We start from the raw sequence: 24,366 nt of genomic DNA on the forward strand, positions 1-24,366 counted from the left end.
ATTTCTTAATTTAAATCTCCTCCCATTATTATATAGGTCCAATCTAATAAAATCCAATCATGTTTATCCGGTGGGGCATCACATAACTATTTTATTAATGGTCCTATAGTGCGTCTGGAGGTTAAATTAATTTCTTAATTTAAATCTCCTCACATTCAATATAATTTTTTTTCCAGTTTCAAAGAATCGTTCAATAGAGAGTAACCTATGTTTGATTTCAAAAACTATGTAAGCAAGTGTGCCGATGAACGTGCATCGATGAGCTTATCAAAATTTTGAAATCATTAAGATCCTAAAATTCGGTCCAAGCATAATACATGATTGTGGTTTGCAGCATGTGTTTAACACATGACCATTTTAGAAGATCCACAAATTACTCCAAAATAAACAATTCTCTTAGGAAATTTTTTGGATTATTTGTCTAGATTTTAATTATCCAAAATTAATTAATTCAATTATTAATCTAGACTATTTAAAAAAAATCATAATAATTATTAATTAAATTTTAAGGATAATTAAAAATCAATATATTCCCATAATAACTATCATACTAGTCGCTTGATGACATAATAGTTATTATGCTCATGTAATTAACAAGTTATGCAACAATATGGCACCATATATTCTATATGGCATGTTATCACATCAAACATGTTATCAATTATATAATTCATCCATTCATAAAAATCAAGCAATTATAAAATAAACTTTAATACATAGTTTCCTAGAGAAAAATAAAATAAAATTACAAGCCAATATTTTATAGCCAAAATATTATTTGGCTTGCACTATTATTTTCCTCCTTCATTCTGGGTCCAAAACATTCCAGTTCAAGCCTTTTTGGCAACCATGGGCTTAAAGGCCCAAAAAACCAAAAACTTCGCAAGAAACCCAAACCTCTTTCTTGGAAACCCTAGCCGTCACGTTTAATCCACCGTCTTCTGAACTCATCTCACCACGACACTTTAGGGTTAGGACCTCCATTAAAAGACGAAGCTATAGCCACCGGAACCACCCTAAAAACACGCTCCATCTTCACCGGCGCGTGTAGCCTCCTCCTGGCCAGATCCAGTCGTCTTCTTATTCGATTTTCTGTCGTCTTTCACCCCATGTGGTTGGTTTCTCAATTCGACCACCAAAAAGTCACGAACATACCCGAAATGGTGATAAACGTCCTTTTTTTATATCTTATTGATCCTTTTTCATTACAATTTTTGTAATATAACAAAAAAATATACAAAAAATTGAAATAAAATTCAAGATGAAATCTAATTATAGGGGATTAGCCTCCTCGTTACAATCCAAGAAAACACATTCAAATATCTATCATGGATTAAAGTCAAAAATCAAATAAAAGCATCGATTTTTATAAAAAGAATTATAAAGGATACACATACAAATCATATGACCAACAAATATAGAATCTTATGTGCCATATTTCGTTAAGCAAATTAATTTCATGAATAGTAAAACTAGATTCACTTATTAATGTACAACAAAGGCTCTGATACCAATTGTAGCGACTATTGGATATATGCGGAAGCGATTTAAGACCTAATACATTGATATGTTTACCAAATTATCATCGTCTCAAAAACACACAGGGAATACCTCTTGGATCACAGGTCTATAACAACCTCCTTGTGTGTAACTCCCCTTCACGAACTGATCTCCTCTGCATCGCAACACAAACGATCTCCTCATAGAGGTTAGCTGTGGTAGACCTTCCAGACAATGTAAAGGGAGTGAGGGTGAGTGGGCACTCTCCCATTTTCAGAAAGATGACCTTATCTCAGCCTCTGCAATTACCAAGAGAAGACCTAAGAGGCTAATGACTATAAGTGTAGAATATATATGAGTTCCAAGAAACCCTAGCCCTAAGCTAAATGGGCTTTAAGTTTCTTGAGTTCTTCTTACACACTAGGCCCTATTAGGCTTTAGTAAAAGAGCAAAACTCAACATAAGACAAATAAGAAATAGAAATTAGTTTTGTAAGTTTCCATCATATTTAATTTTATTTTATTTTTCTATTAATTTGTGCTCGGATTATTTTCTTATTTTTTGATTAAGACATGTTTGGTTTATTTTTCTTCTATTTCTTTTTTTATCTTCAGCCTATTTTCTTCTTTTTTATTTAAATTATTTTTATTTATTTTTTGCCTTTAGTTTTTTCTGTTAATATTGTAAATTTTCAACATATTTACTTTTATGTTTTCTATTTTATTTTATTCCTTTTGATTTAGACATATTTGATTTTATTTTTATTTATTTTATACTTTTAGTCTTTTATGTAAGTTTCCAACACATTTGGTCTTATTTTTTCTTTCATTTTTTTCTTTTTTATCCTCAGTTTATTTTTTCTTCTAAGAAGGGTAAAATAGACAAATTAATTAAGTTTCAAATGGTTTTAAGAATGAATTTGGATGGAAAAAAATCATTAAAGGACATGTGATTAAAAAAATATAGGAAGTTAAATCATTCAAAACAAAATCATAAAATGGGGTTGTTAAACTTTTCCCTATCTTTTATGTAAGCTTTTTTTTAAAAGAAAAATCAATTTTAATACTTCGCATTTGGATTTGATATTTTTTTAAACAGTTTTCTCTCTGTATATTTCTTTTTTCAAAAGTAAGAAAATACAACTATAGGAAAAAGAGTGTTTTAATTTTTTTTTTAAAAACATAATACATTAATATACGAGTTTAATGTTTCTCATGTTGTATAAAATAAATTTATCTCCTACAGATAAATAAAAATGTGTGGATCCCATATTGGCTCATATGAGAAGAAGAGATAGAAAGAAGAAATATGAGTCACATGCACTTTTATGTGTGTGTATATGAGAGATAAATTTATCTCCTATAACATAAAAATCATCAATATATATAACAAAATTACTCTATACAAGTAAACTAATAGAGAAATAAATATTAAAATGGGAAAATAGTTAATTAAATCTATATATGACATTAATTTTTATTTTCTAGAAGAAAAAAACATAGAAACAATATAATTGTTATTTTGTAATAAAAATTCGGGTCCCCAATTTCTCCTTTCATTGCATAAGAAATTTTTTGCAGCAACTAATTAACACTATATCTTATCAGTAAAGTATTTTTTTTCCTTCATGTCAGCCGACAGCCTTTTGAGGAGAGAGAAAAATAACTTTTAAAATTACAATTATATCTTACCGGTAAAATATAGTGTTAATTGGCTGATGGAAAAAAAATTCTTCTCCCATTAAAGGGAGGAGTATATTTTCAGCGTATATTGTTAAGAGAGACCAAAATACCGAAGAAGTCTCTCCAACTTAAAATTGATGGCTTTTTGACCCTTATAACCTTTTATTAATAATTAATTATCAAATTGACCTTCATTATAAACTATTTCAAAAATTTAACCCCCTCAAAAAATATAACACAAATCTGCCCATGTTTGACCGTTGACCACCAAGCGTACCCGGGTACACCCCTCCCTACCCGAGTATTTTTTGAAATTTTGTGCCTACCCGGGTATAGTTCTTGACATCTGGATATTGCTTGAATTATTTACCCAGGTAGAGAGAGGTGTACCCGGGTAAAGTTCTTTGTGTAGGATTCAAAAACATCAAGACAGTTTTCTTTTATTTTCTAATAAAATAAAGTTCTTAAACTCAGTACAACTTTTATCTGGTTTGAAAAATCGAACTTGAGGAAGACTATCTTCTTGCAAGTTATAAGCCACTGGCTCAACTAAGCTAGCAGCATGACTTGGATGAACTCAACCAATAAATGCACCAAACAATAACGCTCCAGAATTTTACGAGAATTGGGCAAGAAATATAAGCCCATAAGCAAGGCTATAGTGGAGTGTCATTATGTGATTTTCAGGAAATTCTAAAATTGATTCCCTGCTTGCTGGAAGAGAAAGTTCTGGTTGAAAAATTTAACACATCAAAATCCAGGTGAAACATTTAGATTAATACCAAGCAACTAGACCTGGATCAGTTAGAATGTTCCATTTGAATTTTGATCCTGAAATTTGTAAAATCCAAGAGAAGTGGAAGCAACAAAGCAATTATCTAGGCATTTAAGACCTACTAGTACTCACTACTTAGCTAATATCTCATATAGCATCTCAAGACAATTGACGCAATTGAAATTTTACAAACTGTCTTTATTTTACCCAGCTATACCCCTCTCTATCTGGGTAAATAATTCAAGCAATTTTTCAAATGCCAAGAACTATATCCGGGTACACCCCTCCCAACCCGGGTAGGCATAAATTTTCAAAAAATACCCGAGTAGGGAGAGGTGGGCTTGGTGGTCAACGGTCAAACAGGGGCAGATTGGTGTTATGTTTTTTGAGGGAGTTAAATTTTTAAAATAGTTTACAATAAAGGCTCGAACCCCTTCAAAGAAAAAAAAAGAAAATAAATTCATTCACAAAAATAAAAATATAATTAGTACAAGTGTCATAATTTATTTATCCATAAACTAGAAAATACACTTACATATGAATTGAATGTACGAAGAATAACCTACTGAGAAATCTATATCTTTTGAACCCTTTTCTCCTCAAAAGAAGGAAAACAGGGCATAAACTATCAGAAATCATGTGCAGAACCTGGACTGTATACTTTTAATCAATCGTCTAAAGCGAAAGGTCCTCTTCACCTCTAAAGATCTAATAATGCAAGTCAGTTGGGTGAATTCGAACATGAGAAGTATAAGACCGTCTAATATTAATAGTTTTGTTAACAAATGGTAGCAAAGGAGGTGCATGGCTAGTTGAAATGAAAGAGCTTGGATTGGATCTCCACGTATCAGAGATTTAAATATTTTTATCTCTGAACCGGTATTTTGGATTAGTTACATAATCGGATCAAATGTTAAAATTCAACTCTTGGTAACATAATTCTTCATTCATACTGAAATGGTTCCTCCTAGAGGTGTATTTATACAGAGTAAATAACAACTCAGTAACAAACTAACAAATTCCTAGGATCAGAATTGTAACAACTTTACTAAGAAACAAATTCCTAAAAATAACTTAGTTAAGATTCTAGAGAATACAACAATATTTCAAACTACAACTTTGAATTTTTCTTTCTGTTTCAACACTCCCCCTCAAGTTGGGGCGTGTATATCCAACATGTCCAACTTGCAAAGTATACTATCATGCGCTTTAATAGAGATTGCTTTGGTTAGACTATCTGCCAGCTAATCTTCAGATTTGATGTAAAGAATATTAATAATTTTTTGATCCACCTTTTCCTTTATAAAATGCCTGTCAACTTCTACATGCTTGGTTCTATCATGTTGAACCGGGTTTTGTGCAATTTCAATGGCAGCCTTATTGTCACAGTAAAGGTCCATAGGGCAATTACTTCCTAGTTTTAAATCTTTAAGGACATTCTTAATCTATAGGAGTTCACAAATGCCATATGACATACCTCTAAACTCAACTTCAGCACTTGATCTGGCAACCACCTTTTGTTTTTTGCTCCTCCATGTGACTAGATTCCCATCAACAAAGGTTAAATAACCCGAGGTAGACTGCCTTGTAGTCTGATCTCCTGCCCAGTCAGAGTCAGTATAACCTTCTATGCCTTCTTTCTTATTTTTCGAAAAAAGAAGACCTCTTCCGGGTGATTTTTTTTAATATCTCAGAATTCTAAAAACAGCCTTCATGTGTTCTTCACTAGGAGAGTGCATAAACCTGCTCACCACTCCTACTGCATAACAAATATCTGGTCTTGTATGAGATAAATAGATAAGTCTTCCCACTAGTCTCTGGTACTTGCTAATATCAGTTTCAATTTGATCTGGTTAAATACCAAGCTTGTGGTTTACTTCTATTGGTGTGTCAGCTGGTTTGCATGCTAGCATTCCAGTCTCAGATAACAAGTCTAGAACATATTTCCTTTGTGACAAAGCTATTCCTTTTTTGGACCTTGTGACTTCAATGCCCAAGAAGTACTTCAGTTGACCCAAATCTTTCATATCAAATTCAGTGGCTAAGTGTTGTGTAAGAGATTTCATCCCCTCCTCATCATCTCCAGTCAAGATCATATCATCCACATAAACTATGAGAATAGTTATTTTTCCTTCCCTGTGTTTGAAGAATAAAGTGTGGTCTGCATTGCTCTGAGTATATCCATATTTTTTCATTGCTTGAGAAAATCTCTCAAACCAAGCTCTTGGTGACTGCTTCAGATCATATAGTGCCTTTTTTAACTTGCACACTGTATTCTCCTTTGAAGAAGAGAGCTTCACTCCAGGTGGCACATCCATATACACTTCCTCTTCCAATTCTCCATTCAAAAAAGCATTTTTTACATCAAATTGCCTTAATTTCCAGTCTCTGTTCGCAGCCAAAGAAATCAGAATTCTAATTGTGTTTAACTTGGCAACAGGAGCAAATGTCTCTTGGTAATCCACCCCATACTTCTGGGTATAGCCCTTAGCCACTAATCTTGCCTTGAATCTATCAATATTCCCATCCGCTCTTAATTTCACATTGAAGACCCACTTGCATCCGATTGTTTTTTTGTTTTTTGGTGGCTGCACTAGTTCCCATGTATTATTTTTCTGAAGTGCCTCCATTTCAACTTCCATGGCAGCTTTCCACTTAGGATCATCCAACGCTTCCTGCACACTATTCGGAATACATACACTAGATAGTTGATTAATGGTTAGAGCACATGATTCAGAGAGATTTTGGGTAGACATATAGTTACCGATTGGATATTTGGCTTTGACTTTTGGATCTGGTTCATAAAAGGATTTTGGTATACCTTTATTGGTACGGTCAGACCTTCTAACATGAATGAGAGAATGTTGAGATGTAGGAGTTATGGATAAGTCAGTTTGCATTTCACTAACCTGTTTAATTTGTGTTTCATGGTTCTGTGAGGATGAGATCCGAGGTGTAGGAATCAGACAAGAAGCTTCAGGATGTGCAGAAATATTCGTGGAGCTAGGAGATGGAGTAGAGGCAACACTTGATGGGAAAGAAGGGGCAGCAACCGTGAGTTTGTCTTGGAGACATATTTCTGCTTCTCCGAATTGATCTAAGACAGTCTCCCCTTGAGAAGGAGAAATGGAATCTCCCCCTGAATAATATGGTGTAGATTCATAGAAAGAAATTTCCAAAGAAACATGCATTTTATGAGAAATAGGATCAAAACACCTATATCCTTTTTGTGAATCAGAGTAGCCTACAAATACGCATTTTTTTGCCTTAGGGTCAAGTTTAGACCTAAGGGTTTTGGGGACATGAACATAAGATGTGCAACCAAAAATTCTAGGTTCAAGATTTGTGACATGAGGAAGAGAAAAATGGGACTCAAGTACTTGTTGTGGTGTTTTGAAATTAAGGGCACTGGAAGGAGTTCGATTCAAAAGATAAGCAGCGGAAGTTACAGCCTCCCCCCAATAACAGGGAGGAGCATTCATTTCAAAAAGAGAAGCTCTAACAATTTCCAAAAGTTGACAGTTACGTCTCTCCGCCAGACCATTTTGCTGAGGTGTATACGGACAAGAAGTTTGATGTTTTATGCCACGGGAGGATAAAAAATCAGAAAATAGATTGTTCAGGTATTCTGAGCCATTATCATATTGGAAAATATGGATGGCAGAGGAATATTGATTCAAAACCATAGCATGAAATTTTTTAAATGCAGAAAACACTTCACTTTTATGCTTAAGTAAAGTAATCCAGACCATACGAGTGCATTCATCAATAAAGGAGACATAATAATAAGATTTAGAAAATGAGGGAATTTTAGAGGGTCCCCATACATCAGAGTGGATTACTTGAAATGGAACAGAACTTTTATTAAAACGTGGGGAAAAGGGGATACGATGGCTCTTGGCCAAAACACAAGTCTTACATTGAAAATCAGCAACATTCAAATTAACAAACAACTGGGGAAACAACTTTTTGAGATAACTAAAAGAGGGATGACCGAGTCTCTTATGCCAAAGCCAAACATCAGTGGAGGGAGAAGCCAAACTCGAAACAGAAGATGCAGAAATTGAGGGGAAACTATCACGGATAGAGGAGTCCAAGAGGTATAGCTTGCCTTGTCTAATTCCATAACCAAGGATCTCTTGATTCTGGTTTCCCTGAAAAATACAGAAATTAGGATAAAAAATAACCTTGCAATCAAGGTCTGAGGTTAGTTGGCTGACAGAAATAAGGTTGAATTCAAGAGATGGTACAATCAAAACAGATTTCAGGGTGATTGTAGGAGATAATTCAATGGAACCTTGACCAGTAATAACTGAGGTTCCTCCATTAGCAGTGGAAATCACAGTTTTAGCAGTAGGATTAATATTAGTTAAGGCATGGGGAGTACAAACCATGTGATCAGAGGCACCCGTATCAACTATCCAAGTAGTATTGCGAGAAAGTGTAGAAAAAGCATGAGACATACCTAACAGACCTTCATACACCGCATTGGCAACGGGAAGAGAGGAATCAGTGGGCTCAGGAACTGAAGTCGTGGCCAGAGCTTTGAGAGCTTTCCTTCGAGGCTTCTTGGAAAAATCCCACCAATCAGGATATCCTTTGAGTTCATAGCAACGGGGCTTGGTATGGCCAGTATCCCCACAATACAAACAGAGAAAATGGTAGACTTGTTGGGGAATGGTTCCTTGCGGTGTCTGTTGGAAGAAGGGCCAGAGGAAAAACGTCGAACACTGGGATCTGTCAACTGTGTGAGCATAGCAGAGGGTTCAGTTGCAGGGTGTGGGCGACCCATAGTGATCCGTTGATGCTGTTCACGATGCACATAGGCGTAGCTGCCCTCCAAATCCAGCTTGGGGTCTTTGCGAAGGATTTCCCCACGGACGGAATCAAAGTCAGAGTCCAGGCGCTGAGAAAAATATGGACACGGAGACGAGCCATAGCAGAATGCATCTGAACCACTCCTTGAACCGTGCTTCCTTGAGATGTCAGACGGTAATCGATGTTCTAGAAAATTGAAACCAGGTCGTTGTAGTACACGGACAAAGGGCGTCCATTTTGCTTCGTGTTGAAGGACCTCTGGTTCAACTCAAACAAACAAGACTCATCAGACCCGTCGTAGAAGGTACGAAGCGCAGCGTCCCAAATTTCTGAGGCTGTCTCCAAGCGAAGAAAACGCTGCATGAGAGAAGGATTCATTGATTCAATCAACCAACTTTTCACTCTCTTGTTCTCTGTAACCCAACCGGCGTATGCAGGATCGTCCGCTGGTGGCTGTGTCGTTGCTCCGGTAAGATAACCGGATTTATTCCTTGCCCCAATTTGCATGTCCATCAATTGGGACCAAAGAGGGTAGTTGGAATCATCTAAAATTATGGTGACCGGGAACGAGGAGTTATCCTGGTGAATCACAATGTTGGAGGATGGTTGGGAAACCAAGGGAGGAATGGCGGAGTTGTGGGTGGGAGAACCAGTGTTCTCTGTGTTTTCTCCGTCGACGTCCATTTTAGGGATTGAAGTTTTTGGGTTTGGGAAAAATGAAAGCGGGTCAGTGTTGTTTTGGTTTGTTGAAGTTACAGGTAGAAAGAACAAGCATACGGGTACGGGTATGGATATATGAAAAGTGGCAGTAAGGAGAAAACGTGATAACTATTTTGGGGGGATAACTATTACAGGTACGTGGCAGTAAGGAGAAAAAGTTGGGGGGTTACGTGTTAGTGTTAAGGAAACACTAATATGGGTGGAAAAAAATTCCGAGGATCAGAACTCTCGTGATACCATGTTAAAATTCAACTCTTGGTAAAATAATTCTTCATTCATACTGAAATGGTTCCTCCTAGAGGTGTATTTATACAGAGTAAATAACAACTCAGTAACAAACTAACAAATTCCTAGGATCAGAATTGTAACAACTTTACTAAGAAACAAATTCCTAAAAATAACTTAGTTAAGATTCTAGAGAATACAACAATATTTCAAACTACAACTTTGAATTTTTCTTTCTGTTTCAACATCAAAGAATTGAAATTTGTGAGAATACTAGAGGAAGTCAAAGAAATAAAAAAATATTTGTTTTATTTTCTATAAATGAACGGTCCACGGCTGTTTTTGTGTGATACTTTTTCATGAAAATTTCTTAGTACAGCATCAGATGTATTCAATTAGGTACATCTTCTTTCTAAAAATGAAAAAATTTCTCCCCTTTAACTTATATTTTTATCTAAGTCACAAAACTTTTCCTTTTCTTGTGCAGGATCTATCTATTTGTTCGGCTGGTTACCCATTTTCCAATTTCTGCTTCCAGTAAAGATTTTGGGTACGTCGTGTCCTGTCTCTTTGACGGATCCTGTACTACCATTATATATATATGCTTTGACCAGTACCTTTTTTTTTTTTTTTTTTGGGATGATTTGTTCAGGTGTACTACTACTTCTTGGAATGGAACTTTTCTCGCTAACCTTTTTTGAAATTATAACAGGCGGCGAAGGTACGTAAAACCAAATGCAAAAATTTGGTTCGTGTTCTTAATTTCTCCCTTAGCCAGTTAATAATATACAATTTAGTTAGTCATTTTCTTTTTGCTTAATTCGATTTAATTTTCTGTTACGACCCGGCACTAAGTCTCTCCAACTGTCTCAGTATATAGGAAAATATATGATGAGAAATATGCCCATTACGAAGTTCGAGGAATATTGCTGTACTTATACAAAAGTATTGCGGAGTTTAATGATTCACAGCTCCAAGCTGCTTCGGCGTATGATGCCATGTTGGATGCAGCCAAGCATGGAATTGTTGAGTTCATAAATGTTATGAGGAAGGCTAATCCTGACCTCTTATGGGCCATGGATAGCAGTAAGAGAGGCATAATTTCGTATGCAATTCTGAATCGCAAGGAAAATGTGTTCCGTCTCATACTTGGTCTCAATGGACAGAAGCAGATACATAAATATTGCACAGACGTGTTTGGCAATAACCTGTTGCACCTGGCAGGACATTTAGGACCTTCCTCTGTACTTGATAGAAGTGTCGGTGCTACTCTGCAAATGCAAAGAGAGATTCAATGGTTTGAGGTTATTCATCTTTTCTCACTTTATAATGATATCCGTATTTAATATTAATGGTGCAAATTAATCACAAAGCTTGGTTCGTTATTTTACAAACCAATATATTTGGAGTTGACAATATTGTTGTTTTTATTTATTTATTTATTGGTAAAATGTTGTTTTTTATTTATTAGATATTTGTACGTACGTGAATCTCTTAAAAGACAATCGAAGAACGGAATGGGACTCATTATTATTGTCTTATTAAATTTAATTTAAGTGCACTAAATGTAATGTGAATTTTTATCATGAGAGAATGCTGGTAAATCGTATTTTATGAAGCATTATCTTAATTCTGTAATTATATATATATATATGGTTCGTGCCCATTTTGTAAGAAATATTAATTAATTCGTTACGTACCACTGTTACAATATTTCTGTAAGAGTAACATATGAAATGATGAATGCAGGCGGTTAAGGAAGTTGTGAATCCCAAGTATAAGGAAGGCAGAAATGACGATGGTAAGAAGGCACATGAGGTATTCACTGAAAATCACAAGGAGTTGATGAAAGATGGAGAGAAATGGGCGAAAGAGACGGCTGGTTCTTTTATGCTTGTGGGTATTCTCATCACTACTATCGTGTTCGCTGCGGCCTTCACTATCCCGGGTGGAAGCAATCCTGATAATGGAATGCCAATCTATTTGCATAACAATATATTTGCTTTGTTTTTCATATCAAATGCAATATCTTTCTTCACTGCTGTCACTTCTGTCTTGATGTTCATCGCGATCTTCACATCTCGTTACGCTGAAAAAGACTTCCTCTCGGAGGTGCCTGGGAATTTACTGCGGGGCTTAATATTCCTTTCCGTGTCTCTCCTGTCAGCGATAGTTGCCTTTTCTGCTGTGTTTGTTTTAACCCTTCAGGGAAATCCGTCCTATCAGTCTTACATGACAGTGACCCTCGATGTGTTTACAGCTTATCCAGTTTTCGGACTCATGCAGTCACAGCTGCGCATCATGCGTCAGATTTTCCGATCTATGAGATCAAATTGAAGATTTGCTCCTAATGAAAAAAATTGAAGATGACAATACTTACTCATCCTTTTTTCTTACTTGGAGAAAATGTTGTTGAGAGAGAGTTTGCTTTGGCAGAAAGGCAAGAAAAGTCTCGGGCTTGAAAATTTGTAATTTGGTGGTGGCTAAAGGGATGGCTACTAATAACAACAGATGTGTGTGACAAGAGTAGCTAGTTCCGTTGTCAAATGCATAATCGTAATCAGCTGTGGACGTTAGAGGGAGGTTGTACGGTTGTTAGTTTGAAGTTAGTTGTTAACTTTGTAGTTGATCAGTTAGGTGTTTGTTATAGTTTCTGTCTTATTCTTAAAAGTACTTTTTCCTTTTATCCGTTGTTTCTGTCTCGTTCTGTAAGAGCTAGGAGTTTCTCTCCCGGCATATACCCAGCTGAATGCTCGCATCATAGTTATATTTAAACTAATGCTACAGTCACAATTATTTTCATTTTGTGTGTGTGTATGATTTGAATCTAACTACATTTGAATAGGCTGCTATATATATATATATATATATATATATATATATATATATATATGCGACTTAAATTGTAACAAATTTAAAATCGAATCAATTGAAAGGAAGGAAAAAAAAATCAGATGGAAAGAAGACTTGTGACATATTTATCATTTACCGAACGCCACGAGGAGCTGGTGAGAAATGAGCAACAGACACAGCTCATTTTTATACTCTCATCACCACTATCATGTTTGCCACCTTCACCGTCGCAGGTGAAAACAATCAAGATAATGGAATACCAATTTTCTTGCATGACAACATATTTGGTGTTTTTGTCATAACAGACACGGTATCTCCCTTCACTCTTCATTTGGATCCTCACATCGCATTATATATGCTGAAAAAGATTTTCACATGATCTTGCCTTATTGAAGGCCTTGTCACCCTTTTCTTGTTTGTTGAGTTCATGATGGTTTTTCTTTTTCTTTTTTATGTGATGCGGTGGGTATGACGCCCAAAGGATATTAGCGGCTTGTCACTTGCAAGTATTCCAGTTGTGGTATTCATGCCATCACAGCTACGCCTCTTCGTTGAGGTTTTCAAGAGATCAAATATGTTCAGTTCTGTTAAGAAAGAGAACAATTGGTATTAAGTATAATATCATAATTCTCAACTTATATCTGTTTAGAACTCAAGGAGAAATGGTGAGAGGAGGCATGACTCTGAAGGGTTGAGTCACTTAAGGCTATTCGGTCTCTAGGCCCCATTTTACAAGAAACTACATTACTGGCTGTTATCGCCGAACAGGAACTCCCTCTGCTTAACCGTGGTCGGAGTTTGAATATCAAAATTTTGGCATGAACAATAACTATTTCAATTTTTAACTAGATATTAACCGGTTACTGAAAAAATAGACCATGTTCCCGTAATAGCAGCATAATGGAGCAATCACAGCAAATGAAACAAAATAATAAATTTGGACTTACAGTAGTGAAGATAATGATACTTCCAAGAATTAAATTTACTAATTACTTAGGTATGCAGAATCCATATTGTCAAATTCATGAAATATCGAAGCTTGATTATTCAACATAAACGAAATAATAGTCGAGTGCAAAACCATCCAATGTGGTTTTTTGGATTTACTTTTACAATTCATGAATCCACAACAAATGCAGTAAAGGGGTGTATTTTCATGACATCCCCCCATCAAATTCAATGCTCACAGGATCCTGCTTTACAAGATTCCACATTAAGACAGTACATAATCTCTAACTTGCAGGACAAACAAATCCATCCAGTATCAACGTCGTCATATTTACAAATATTTGATCATGCCACGACCTTCCACGCTCAGTTTTGTAGCCTGAAGCTGCCTCTTTTTTGGTGCCCTCAGCTGCTGTAACTTCTTATTCATCTGCGTTTAACAATTCACACGGGTCAAATTGTCTACAACTATACTAATAAAGATAACAAGGGACATAGTTTACAATCTTCATTTTTGTCTCAATAATTCCAAAAAATCCTAATGTATCTGCATGTTTAGATTAGCTAATTTTGGGAAAATAATTGTTTTTTCGGAGCAGCTTCACCATGGAGCATTTGAACAAAAACATTTATTTTACCATAGATGATCCCAACCAAAAATACACTAAGTTGGATATTTGTTAGATAAATTAATATAAGTTTCAAGGAAATACAATTAAATAAATTGATATCCATATCTCCATTTTATCTCTACTTCCCTATCAGTTCACTATTATCCCCGTTACATATCCTCTTAACTAACTATACTATTACTTCTTTTTTAAATCTTTATTTCTACTGCATACACACACATACATTGTCAAAGCTTGATGTCAAATGACTATATAATTCTTATGGTTTGTTTGCACTCACATAGACATTTATTTGCATTAAAAAGTTACATTAATCTTTGTCTCATGCTAAAAACTTCACCATTGCTATAGCCCCACCCAAACTCTAGGGAATCTGCTTGTGGGTTGAAAATTGGAAAGGAGCAAAGATAAAAACAATCATTCAAATTAAAGCCATTCCCATACTATATATAGCTTAAAAATTGGAAAGGAGCAAAGATAAAAACAATCATTCAAATTAAAGCCATTCCCATACTATATATAGCTTAAAGACCAAAACAATCATCAATATCAGAACTTCAAAAATAAAACACCAACCTTCATACGCTGCTGATCTTGAGCAGCTTGTTTTGCTCGTGCTCTAACTTCTTCTGGATCAATTTTAGATTGAGGACGGATCACAAAATCTAAAGGTGTTGCCTCTGGCCTTGATGCATGTTGCCTGGAAGAGGACTGGCCAGACCTAGGCCTGCATTACAGTCAGAGAATTTACCATCCAAAATATAAATCAGTAACTACTCAAATCATACTGCTCTACAAGAAATATATAAACGCCAATCAAGCCTTACTGCGAAAGTTCCAAATCAAGATCACTGTCTCTAGATTCCATTCCTGCAGCTTTATTTGCCGGTCTGTGAGAGTTCAACAAAATTATATAAATTCACCACGATGCACTAAGCAAACCTAATACTGCAGGAGCCAAGCAATCAAAAAAAGAAAGGTATGTTTACCAAAAAAAGAAAGGTATAACATACTTTTTAACCAATGGCCTTCTGAAAGGAACCCTATCATCCTCAATATTTCTCATGTCTTCAAACCGTGTACTCTTATTAAATATAGGCCGGCTCTGCAATTCCAGTGCAAAGATAACATAAACATAAAAATTTTGTTTATAAAGAAGAAAACTACTACCATATAAAATAGATAACCTCATGAAAAGAGAGAATATGTACATAAAATAATGTCTTCAACAATCAGCAATTTTTAGTAACATTAAAGCACAAACACAACAGAGAAGACCACCATAGATTTCTTCTCAGGCACTACACTATATATCTTGATGAAAATCAAACAACTTTGAAGGGAAGATAAATGATTATGAAGGAGCAAGAGTTCAATCATGCATCACTCACCCATTTATCAACCAGATCCTTGGCTAGTTTCCTATTTACACTGATTTCTTCATCGGACTTCGATAAAAACATAATTACCTGTCAAGACAAAAAAAATAGTTTAAGACAATTGCTTCCACGAACAGGCTACATATAAGGGTGGGACTTGGTTTAAGCACTACCAAAATAGCATGTTAGTCACATGATTAACAGAAACCCAACCTTTCCAAGACCACTCTTCTTCAGTTGTTCTCTTCTATCATACTGTTCTAGGTCTATAGGAAACTGCATAACAATACAAATGAATAAGAAGCTTAATAACTTTGGGGGGAAAACCTGCATATAAAAATATTGTAATGGCATGAACTAGGAGTACATCATTCAAAATCTTCAAAATTGCCGTGCGTATGTTTATATTTGGCAAGCTTCCATCAGGCAGTGGCTCAAGCCAATTCTTCAATAAAGTTAACACTCCATGATCTAAAAATTCTAGTTGAAGCTGTTTCCTGCAGAATAGTTGGTGGAAAGTTATCAAAAAAGGAAAAAGAAACATAAAAGATTAAGGAAATACCACTCTGCACACTTAATTTGTCATGAAATCAACTGCTTACTTTGAGAGGACTTCTGTAAGAAGAGGCAACTTCTTGAGTTTATTAATAGCAGGCTTCGCCTGTCTATTAAGTTCAGCATCCTCTTCAGCCGTAACCTCAAGCTCAGCCATGACATTTTCAACTAACAAAGCTATTTCTGCAGGACTTCTCTCATTCTTCTTCCTTTTCTTACCTATCTTGAAAAGATCCTTGATTTCTTCATCCTCTTCACCTTCCTCTGCCTACAAAATCCATATAACAGACAAACAAAGTTATCAGAAAAGCCTTTTAATAATCGATGCAACAAATCTTATATTTGATTTCACAGCTAAAATTGTCTCTGGCCAAATTATTAACCAGTAGGAATAGCTGGAGATAACGAAAAGCTTAACCTCAAAAACACCCATTCATTGCATATTTTGATTTTGGTTTACAACATTCCACTGGTTGCAATATCTTCTTTGAATCACAATGTAAAAAAAAACAGACAAAATCTGATTTTGAGGAAATTTTAAGCAGAAAAAATATTAAGGGAATAAATCATCAACCTGGGGAGCATCACCAGGAGAACGAGGCTCATTGTCACTTCCATAATAAGCAGGTTCCACTCCAGTGTCATCTATGAAGTTGTCATCATCAACATTCCTGTCACCGTCGTGATCATCCTAATTAATGGAAAGAGAAAACTGGCATCAGATACAATTCACAACCAAAAGTGTAAGAACCACAAGCATCAAAAGAGATCTAGTCAATGAGCACCAATTAAAGGCTATAACTAGTCATGATCAGTAGGAGGAATATCCCCTATATTCAGACTTATAATTCCCAATCTCTCAAATATACAGTTTGAAGTTATAAAAACATCAAAATAATAACAACGATAATAAAGAACTCTTAACCCTCTTCTCCCCAAACTAAAGTCTAATTACCAGATAGAAGAATAACAAAGTCAATAAAATTTAAGCAATCACCCCTCAAACACGAAAGGGAATAAATATAGATCAGGGAAAATCAATACCTCAGAATCCCCCCCAGCAATTGTATCCCACATCTCCTTAACTTCGCCATCGTGATCCTTCCCAGCCTTCCCACCAAACCCTTTCTTCGAAACCCCAAATTTAGACCCCGCGCCCTTTCCACCGCTACTACTTCCAAACCTCTTCTCCCCCTTAAGCCTCTTCTCCTTCTTCCCACTGCCACTGCCACCGCCACCATCCTTCCCCTTCTTCCTCTTCCTCACACCCCCATCCTCAGACCTCGCCGGAACATTATCCTCTTCCTCCACCTCCTCATCGTAGAGCTCCGGCGCCACTGACTGCTTTCCGGCATCACTCTTCTTGATGAGCCTCTTCCTCGGCTTCGACCTTGATGGATCGGTGTCGTACACCGGAGTCTGCGACCGATCCCGACCGCGCCAATCGTCCACGTCATCCTCGAAATCGTCGAGCTGCTGAGGTTCCGGAGACGCCTCGCGATCCGATTGAACTTCGTCGAAGTCCATCAACGGTTCTCCGTCTTCGTCGCGATACCTGAAAGAAAACCAAAAGGAACGAAAATTCTGAATCACAAAAACCCAAACCAAAACCAAAACCCTAACGTGAAATTTCTCGAAAGAGAAAGAGGAAAACGTACGGATGATCTTCGTAACCCATGGCTGACGGTGATGAATACGCGGTTGCAGAAAAGGGAGCGAATTGAAAAAACCACGAACGAGTAAAAAGTGTCTCGGTTTGTGTATGATAACAAAGAAAAATAAGGGGTAATGGATTATGATTTTAAAAGAATTTTTGAATTAAAAAATCTACAGATTTTAAAAGAGTATTTAAAGACTTTTTAAAAGATTTAATAAGATTGAATTTTAAAGGTTTTGATAGAATTTATAAGATTTAAAAGAATAATATGAACTTATTAATTAATTATTAAATAATAAATTATAATTGTTAGATTGATAAAAATCAATTGTGATTAGGTGAGTTGTAAATGGTAAATTTTTTTGAAGATAAATATATTCTGCCCTATATAAAAAATATGTAGGCTTATATGAGAAGAAGAGAGGGGAAGAAAAAATATGAGCGTCATCACAGTTTTATGAGTGAGTATGAGATAAATTTATCTTTACAATATGAGAAATATTAAACCCTGAAATAAATTAATCATTCAACTGAAGTTTTTTTAAACGAATTATTATTTTTTCACTGAACTAATTTTAAGATTTTGAAACCATTGTAAAAGTTAAAAAATTAAATGTTAAGAGAAAGACAAAAGATGGACAATGATACTTTTAATTTATATATTAAAAAAATTGTTAACTGTGTTTTATGAATAAATACTAGATGAAAATAAAAAATAGAAAGAGAAATACATTCTGAACGAAGAGTTTGGTGTTTGTCATTTTAAATGACACAGAGTTATGTCATTTTAAATTAAATAATATAAATCCTAAGGGAGAAAGTGGTATTTTTTAATTTAAATTTTAAATAAAAAATCAATTTATGTCTTTTTTTTTGTTGAAAATATTCCAATCGGTTCATTGTTTTGCAACTAATCCGATTCGGGGCGGGTCCAGGATTAAGATTTTAAACCCCTCCCAAAAGTGATACTGTGAAGATTCGAACACATTTATGTCTTTATCTTTCTTAAAATGACATAATTCTATATTATTTAAAATGATAAACACTTTTTCCCTTGACAAATGTTGTTAATAAAATATAAGCGGTGATTTAACCACAAAACCGTTTTAAACTCTTTCATCATATATACTTCGTGATAGTTTTATTTTATTCTTAATTTAGTTAAATTTTATCTTAAATTAATAAAAAAATTAAAATTTAAACTTAGGGAAAACAAAACATAAATAAATAAAAAATTATTTTAAATAATAATGGAATATAAATAGATAATCTAAAAGGGGTTTTGTTTCAGGAATGGAAAACTAAAAATATAAGCATTGAATATCTTAAAAACGCAAAATATATCTAATACTTTCTTTCTTAAGTAATTAATATGAATAAGAGATCATATTTTTAATTCTTAACATGAATTAAAAGCCACATGTTAACAAAATTTTAAAAAGAATAAAAAATTTATGAAAAAAAAGGTATAAATAAAAATAAAATCAAACAGACTGAACTAATGAAATAATATTTAAAGTTTTAGTATTTCTCAAATCCTAGAGATTTTAAAATTGATATCCAATTATCTACTACTACCGGAGACCGAATTATGACAGTCATTCGCTAAACAAGCTTTGTATGAGTTCGGACCATGATTCGACAATAGAAAAAATAAAAAATGACAATTTTACCTAATGGGGATTCCACATCATATACAAATCCATACAAGTATATACTGCCTATACATTCATTTACCTAGGTTTGTTTCTCCACGCACTTGTGGTTTTACTCAAGCTGTACAATATTTTGTAATCACTCGAGTTTAGAATAGCAAACAATCTTTGACAACCAAAACACAGTCTAACATATAATATAACTATGGACAATGGCGCAAAGCTCCATGCATGAATTTAAATTCTTTACAGTCTAAAAAGTACAGTTAGAACCAAAAAAGAATGTATGGATAGAGTCTTCTAGTTATTAAGAAAGGGGTATTTGGATTCAACATAGTTTTCCTGATCCCATAGGAATGATCCAAAAGCAACGGCCTCCAAAACAAGCATAGTCAAGCCTGAGTAGGTGAGTGGGAGCAATTCATCATTGCCAGCTTCAATTGAACCATCATCAGAGACACGGATGTCAGGCCTTCCAAACAGGGCTTGAGTTTGCTTCTCAATCAATGATATAGCTTCCTTTGATCGTATGGTAGCAAGTCTCTGAAGTGTGTCTGAGTCCAACCGCATCACATAAGCTCTCAGTCTGAATGATCTGCCATCATCAAAAACTTCGTCATAAGCACGCACCGTGATCAGGGAATCAGGATCCCATAGCTTGTTTGCTGGTGATGGTTCATCAAAACTTACATTTGCTTTACCAAAATCCTGGGGAAGTGTTCCCGTTGACCTCTCAAGTTGAAACCGTTCATCAACTCGTTTGAGAAAGTATCCATACATTATTGAAGCAGCATACAACTTTCCCAGTTTAATTTTACTAATCTGAACAACTGTCTGGAGAGGACCCACAAGCCGATCTTCTAGTACTAGAGATAAGTGATTCTGTATCATCTCAAATGCCTCTGGAGAATGAACAGCTTCTAGTTTCTGCTCCTGATTTGGCCATAAATCCACTCGACCAGTAGGATCTGAGGTTGGTGATATTTTTGGGATCATTGAAATGTTTCTTTCCAAAAATTTATGTACAATTGAGCAGTACAATATCTCTTCCAATGCTGTACGTTTTTCTTTCTCTTTAATTTCAGCTATCCTCCTAAAATTCAGATTTGACAAAATTGATCACTTTTGCACTACCAGTAGCTAAACCAATAAGCAACCAATTGATGCAAATATATTCTTCTGCTCTAATTTGTTTCAATCTTCTAATTAATTTGCATTAACATGAGATGAAAAAATATAGGAAGTAAGACTTGTGTGCACATATGCAGCGCCTGCCCGCACGCGTGTTTATGTAAACAAAGTAAGTAGCTAGTCCCATAGGGCTGACAGGAAAGATCTTATGGGTATGAACAGCAATGCACTAACTAAGGATGGTTTCACTTATTCATGTGTATGTGTGTGTGTTTATATAAACAACATAAGTAGCTAGTTCCATAAAGCTGACAGACGGGTATGAGCAGTAATGCACCAAGCACGATCTCAAACTGATATTTTAAAGAAAATATGGAATCACTAATAATTAGATCCAAGTTTTATTTCACACTCTTACATGTTAGTTATGAGTGCCATTGAAATTTTTTTCTTTTATCCAGTCATATAATAGACACAAATAAACTTTCAAAAGTAGCTTATCCAAAAGACGTAGCCTTACATTTTACTCCACTAAGCAATGATTATTTATGCATATTTCAGTAAGACAATGAAGAAATTCAAGAGGGAAAAAAAGATCATAGAACTAAGCCTAATACTTAAACTATGCAAGGAAACCTTTATACTAACAATTCACACATAGACCTTTTTTGCCGGAAAGATGTAGCATAGGATAGTCCAATATCTAGTCAGAGCAATTGAAAATTTGAAATCCAGGACCAAAGCTTCAAGAGATTGTATTCTTAGTTACTTACAACTCTGAACCTGATATTTGCTATGGTTATCCTAAAAGTCCTTTGATTGTTTAAAGTTTTCCATTCCAAATAGCCCCTTCTAATTAAGTCAGGGGAAAGCAGGAAAGAGAAGAAGAAGAGATTGCATTATTTACTTGTAAAGGGAATCATGAGACAAAGTAGAAGATTCTTCTTTATGGGCATCTCTAGCAGTCTGAAGGTTCTCTAGTTCCTGATCAATGGCTGCCGGTAGTAGATGAGGATGAGTTCGTGAAATTTGTTCCAAAAGCTGACCAACTGGTGACTCAAATTGGAGAGGAGCCAAAGGTACTGAATTATCACTTGAATCTGCTGACGCTCTCACAACTGAGCCTCTAGCTCTGAAATTGTAGAGTTCATTGTAGTGCTTGGGATTGTAAGATGAAGGACAGCTCTAAGAAGAAAAAAACATTTTAGAGGTGCTTAGTTGATAATAAAATGGAGATAATAATTACTAAATTACAAAAACCTCTGCCTAAAAGTCATATACAAGAACTAAAATAGGAGATACAACATGCTGATGTTAAAATAGATAGAAAATTATAGCTTTTCAATGCCATCACGATACATAATACATAGGCAATGTTGACTTAAATTCTTAGGTTAAGTGTTTCTCTAATCAACCTTCAGCTTGAAGTGGAATGATGTGGGCCTTATAACCAAACTTTATTTTCTCCGCAAAATGATAATTATCATAGAAAATACTGATATTATTCCATATGTTTTTTATTTTCCTATCACAAAATGGCATATGATTTAGTAATATCTAAAAACCAGTTTGAAAAGACCACATACCACATTAAATCTTTAAAAATCTCCTATACAAGTCTAACTGACATCTTGTGCAAATTTCTAGGCAAATAGCAAGAAGTGGGTCTAACCATAATATAAACATTGATGATAAATTAATTAGTGTAAGTACATAATGGATACTTCTAAAAGAATACAAGTACCCAATTTAATGGGGGGAAAAGGTTCAACAATAAAATGGCATAAAATGGCATGAGTAAAGACTAAAAAACAAGACATAAAAAGTAAGCATGAATCAGAATGTCCTACCTATTAACGAAAATTGCATATTCATAGGCTACATATTGAAAAGAAAAAAAAAAATTAAGGATCAACAAGGTATATTAAAGCAATTTTTCTGAAGTTAAAGGGAAAAGAGTTAGATAAATGGAGAGCCAATCAAGCATGAAAACAGAGGGGGGAAAAAAACTTCTATGTAGCTGTGTCAATATAATTAACATTTTCATGATGAAACTTAATGTTTTGTCAACTTAAATATATGAACTAAAACAGCAACAGTAGGGTAAGTATCATTTGGCCAAAAGATTTTACAAGTAACCAAGGTAAAAAAAAAATTAAAAATTAAAAAATTAAAAAAGAAAGAGTGGACAATATTCAACCCACAATTATAACACAGTCATATAGCAAGAGTCCATTTTAATATATACTCTATTTTACAAAAGCTATCTATACCTATAATTAAGGGATCGTTTGTTACTAGTTCCATTTTTCCTAAATTTTGGGAAATCACCAAATTTAGCGGTTCAGTTAGCTTCCAAGGGAAGACAATAAATCCCTATCCTCAAACTTTATATCTATCTAGCCATAGTAAGTTCATTACAAGCAAGATAGAAAAATTCATAACATTTTCGAACACAGTATCGGAAGATGTAGATAACAAGAAAATAAAGATGAAATGATAGAAAGCTTACTTTAAGAAATCCACCAGAAAGAAAATTCTTGGCGTCAGAAACAGCAAAAGCATGCAAGTGGCGGAATTCTGGTTGCCTGACAGATGCCGAAGGTGGAAGCACCACCAAGACGTCACTGATAGCACCTGAGACTTGCATTTTCAAAATCGTGGCTTTCGCAATCCCAAGATTAGGGCTATATTAGACAAGAAGTGAAGGCCTAAGAAGGGACAAAAGGGTTGTTAAAACAGTTTCTTGCGATAATAATTAAATAAATGTGAATTTTAGAAATCTTGATAAAAAGACTCACCTTTCTGTCTCCAGGTACAAATCTTTTCGAACCCAGTTTTTGATGTAGTTTCTGATGCCACCACCCCAAATATGAATAAAGATTGAAAATGAAAGAATGAATTGAAGGAAAAACCAAAGCAACTGGTGTTAGTGTTGAGCAAGCTCTTACCTTTTCTTTTCAAATTTGGAATCTTGGGACTCCAAATTCGTGGCTTCGAAGTTTAGGAAAGTGGGTCTGACTTCGATCAAAGTTTACTCTGTGGTGCAGTGATTGTTTGGAGGAGATGCACACGGCACCGCCGAAATAATGAGGTGTAGAGAAGAACACGGATAACACAAGCGTCAAACGTGTGTGCGGGAAAATATTTTTTATTTTATTTTTTTATCATGGGATGGTTTATTATGTTATTATTTCTATTTTAATTTTATATCAGTTTTTTTTAGTAAGCTATCAGTTATTCTTTTAATCAATTAACTAGCATGTTTGTTATGATTTATGTTAATATAAACAAAAGATAATAATCAATAGTACGTAATTAACAAATAAATAATTCTTATATTATAGGAATATTTTTAGATTTATATAAAATTTAAAAAATATAAATAAAAAATATTTAATAGAATAAATATTGAAAATTATGAAAAGTATGTATAATTATTTGAAGTAAAATTTAAATCACCATAAAAAAATTAAATTATAAAACTATATATACAGAATTAATATAAAAAATTTAAAATTTAAAAAAAGTATTTAACTCTCAAAAAGAATATAGTGTAATATAATGTATAAAAATAAATTATAATTATAGAATGCAAAATTGGGACATTATTTGTACAAGTGTTCGACTCAAAGTCACCACTTGTGAGGAAGGCAATACTGAATAATTTTAGAGATATTTGGTATAGGAGAAAATTTTTTTGACCAATCAGATATTTTTTATAAGAATATAGTTGGAAATTTTTTTAGTCGGGTAAGTTAAGACAATTTGTTTGGTTGCCTCAAAATTTTTCAGAAAAATTAGATGAATTTTACTGAAGTTATATTAAGATGATT

General features: G+C 34.5%; 3 protein-coding genes across 3 annotated transcripts; 1 reads left to right on the plus strand and 2 right to left on the minus strand.

Moving 5' to 3' along the window:
- Positions 1 to 9,367: 9,367 nt before the first annotated feature.
- LOC133289170 (ankyrin repeat-containing protein ITN1-like) lies at positions 9,368 to 12,057 on the plus strand. The gene is made up of 5 exons (XM_061487042.1): positions 9,368 to 9,533; positions 10,208 to 10,270; positions 10,373 to 10,441; positions 10,594 to 11,024; positions 11,470 to 12,057. The coding sequence occupies exons 1-5, from the start codon at positions 9,368 to 9,370 to the stop codon at positions 12,055 to 12,057; spliced, it is 1,317 nt and encodes a 438-aa protein (XP_061343026.1).
- A 1,553-nt stretch (positions 12,058 to 13,610) lies between these two features.
- On the minus strand, positions 13,611 to 17,846 carry LOC133289194 (protein IWS1 homolog 1-like). The gene is made up of 11 exons (XM_061487078.1): positions 17,746 to 17,846; positions 17,132 to 17,642; positions 16,662 to 16,778; positions 16,135 to 16,355; positions 15,900 to 16,029; positions 15,746 to 15,808; positions 15,545 to 15,622; positions 15,167 to 15,258; positions 14,981 to 15,043; positions 14,730 to 14,880; positions 13,611 to 13,951 (listed from the first exon to the last, which is right to left on the minus strand). Exons 1-11 carry the CDS (start codon positions 17,763 to 17,765, stop codon positions 13,853 to 13,855), a joined length of 1,545 nt encoding a protein of 514 aa, XP_061343062.1. The 5' UTR covers positions 17,766 to 17,846; the 3' UTR covers positions 13,611 to 13,852.
- A 1,567-nt stretch (positions 17,847 to 19,413) lies between these two features.
- Positions 19,414 to 23,630, minus strand: LOC133289197 (UV-B-induced protein At3g17800, chloroplastic). Its single transcript, XM_061487082.1, has 5 exons — positions 23,482 to 23,630; positions 23,332 to 23,382; positions 23,043 to 23,241; positions 21,438 to 21,715; positions 19,414 to 20,492 (listed from the first exon to the last, which is right to left on the minus strand). Exons 3-5 carry the CDS (start codon positions 23,178 to 23,180, stop codon positions 19,700 to 19,702), a joined length of 1,209 nt encoding a protein of 402 aa, XP_061343066.1. The 5' UTR covers positions 23,181 to 23,241; positions 23,332 to 23,382; positions 23,482 to 23,630; the 3' UTR covers positions 19,414 to 19,699.
- Between the last annotated feature and the right edge of the window lie 736 nt (positions 23,631 to 24,366).

The sequence above is a fragment of the Gastrolobium bilobum genome, unplaced genomic scaffold (assembly GCF_033153095.1).
Source record: "Gastrolobium bilobum isolate Gb01-03AN ecotype WA unplaced genomic scaffold, APGP_CSIRO_Gbil_v1 utg10696, whole genome shotgun sequence".
In the NCBI taxonomy this organism is placed as follows: Eukaryota; Viridiplantae; Streptophyta; class Magnoliopsida; order Fabales; family Fabaceae; genus Gastrolobium; species Gastrolobium bilobum.

Excerpts from the sequence above, each read along its gene's own strand:
- LOC133289170 (XM_061487042.1), top strand. The coding sequence starts at position 9,368 with ATGTTGGAGGATGGTTGGGAAACCAAGGGAGGAATGGCGGAGTTGTGG. Across the intron at positions 9,534-10,207 it reads TTGGTTTGTTGAAGTTACAG|GATCTATCTATTTGTTCGGC; the intron begins GTAGAAAGAACA and ends TTTCTTGTGCAG. Across the intron at positions 11,025-11,469 it reads GAGAGATTCAATGGTTTGAG|GCGGTTAAGGAAGTTGTGAA; the intron begins GTTATTCATCTT and ends TGATGAATGCAG.
- LOC133289194 (XM_061487078.1), bottom strand. The coding sequence starts at position 17,765 with ATGGGTTACGAAGATCATCC. Across the intron at positions 16,030-16,134 it reads CTTACAGAAGTCCTCTCAAA|GAAACAGCTTCAACTAGAAT; the intron begins GTAAGCAGTTGA and ends ACTATTCTGCAG. Across the intron at positions 14,881-14,980 it reads CTTGATTTGGAACTTTCGCA|GCCTAGGTCTGGCCAGTCCT; the intron begins GTAAGGCTTGAT and ends ACTGTAATGCAG.
- LOC133289197 (XM_061487082.1), bottom strand. The coding sequence starts at position 23,180 with ATGCAAGTCTCAGGTGCTATCAGTGACGTCTTGGTGGTGCTTCCACCT. Across the intron at positions 21,716-23,042 it reads TTTCTGGTGGATTTCTTAAA|AGCTGTCCTTCATCTTACAA; the intron begins GTAAGCTTTCTA and ends TTTTCTTCTTAG. Across the intron at positions 20,493-21,437 it reads TCTCATGATTCCCTTTACAA|GAGGATAGCTGAAATTAAAG; the intron begins GTAAATAATGCA and ends TCTGAATTTTAG.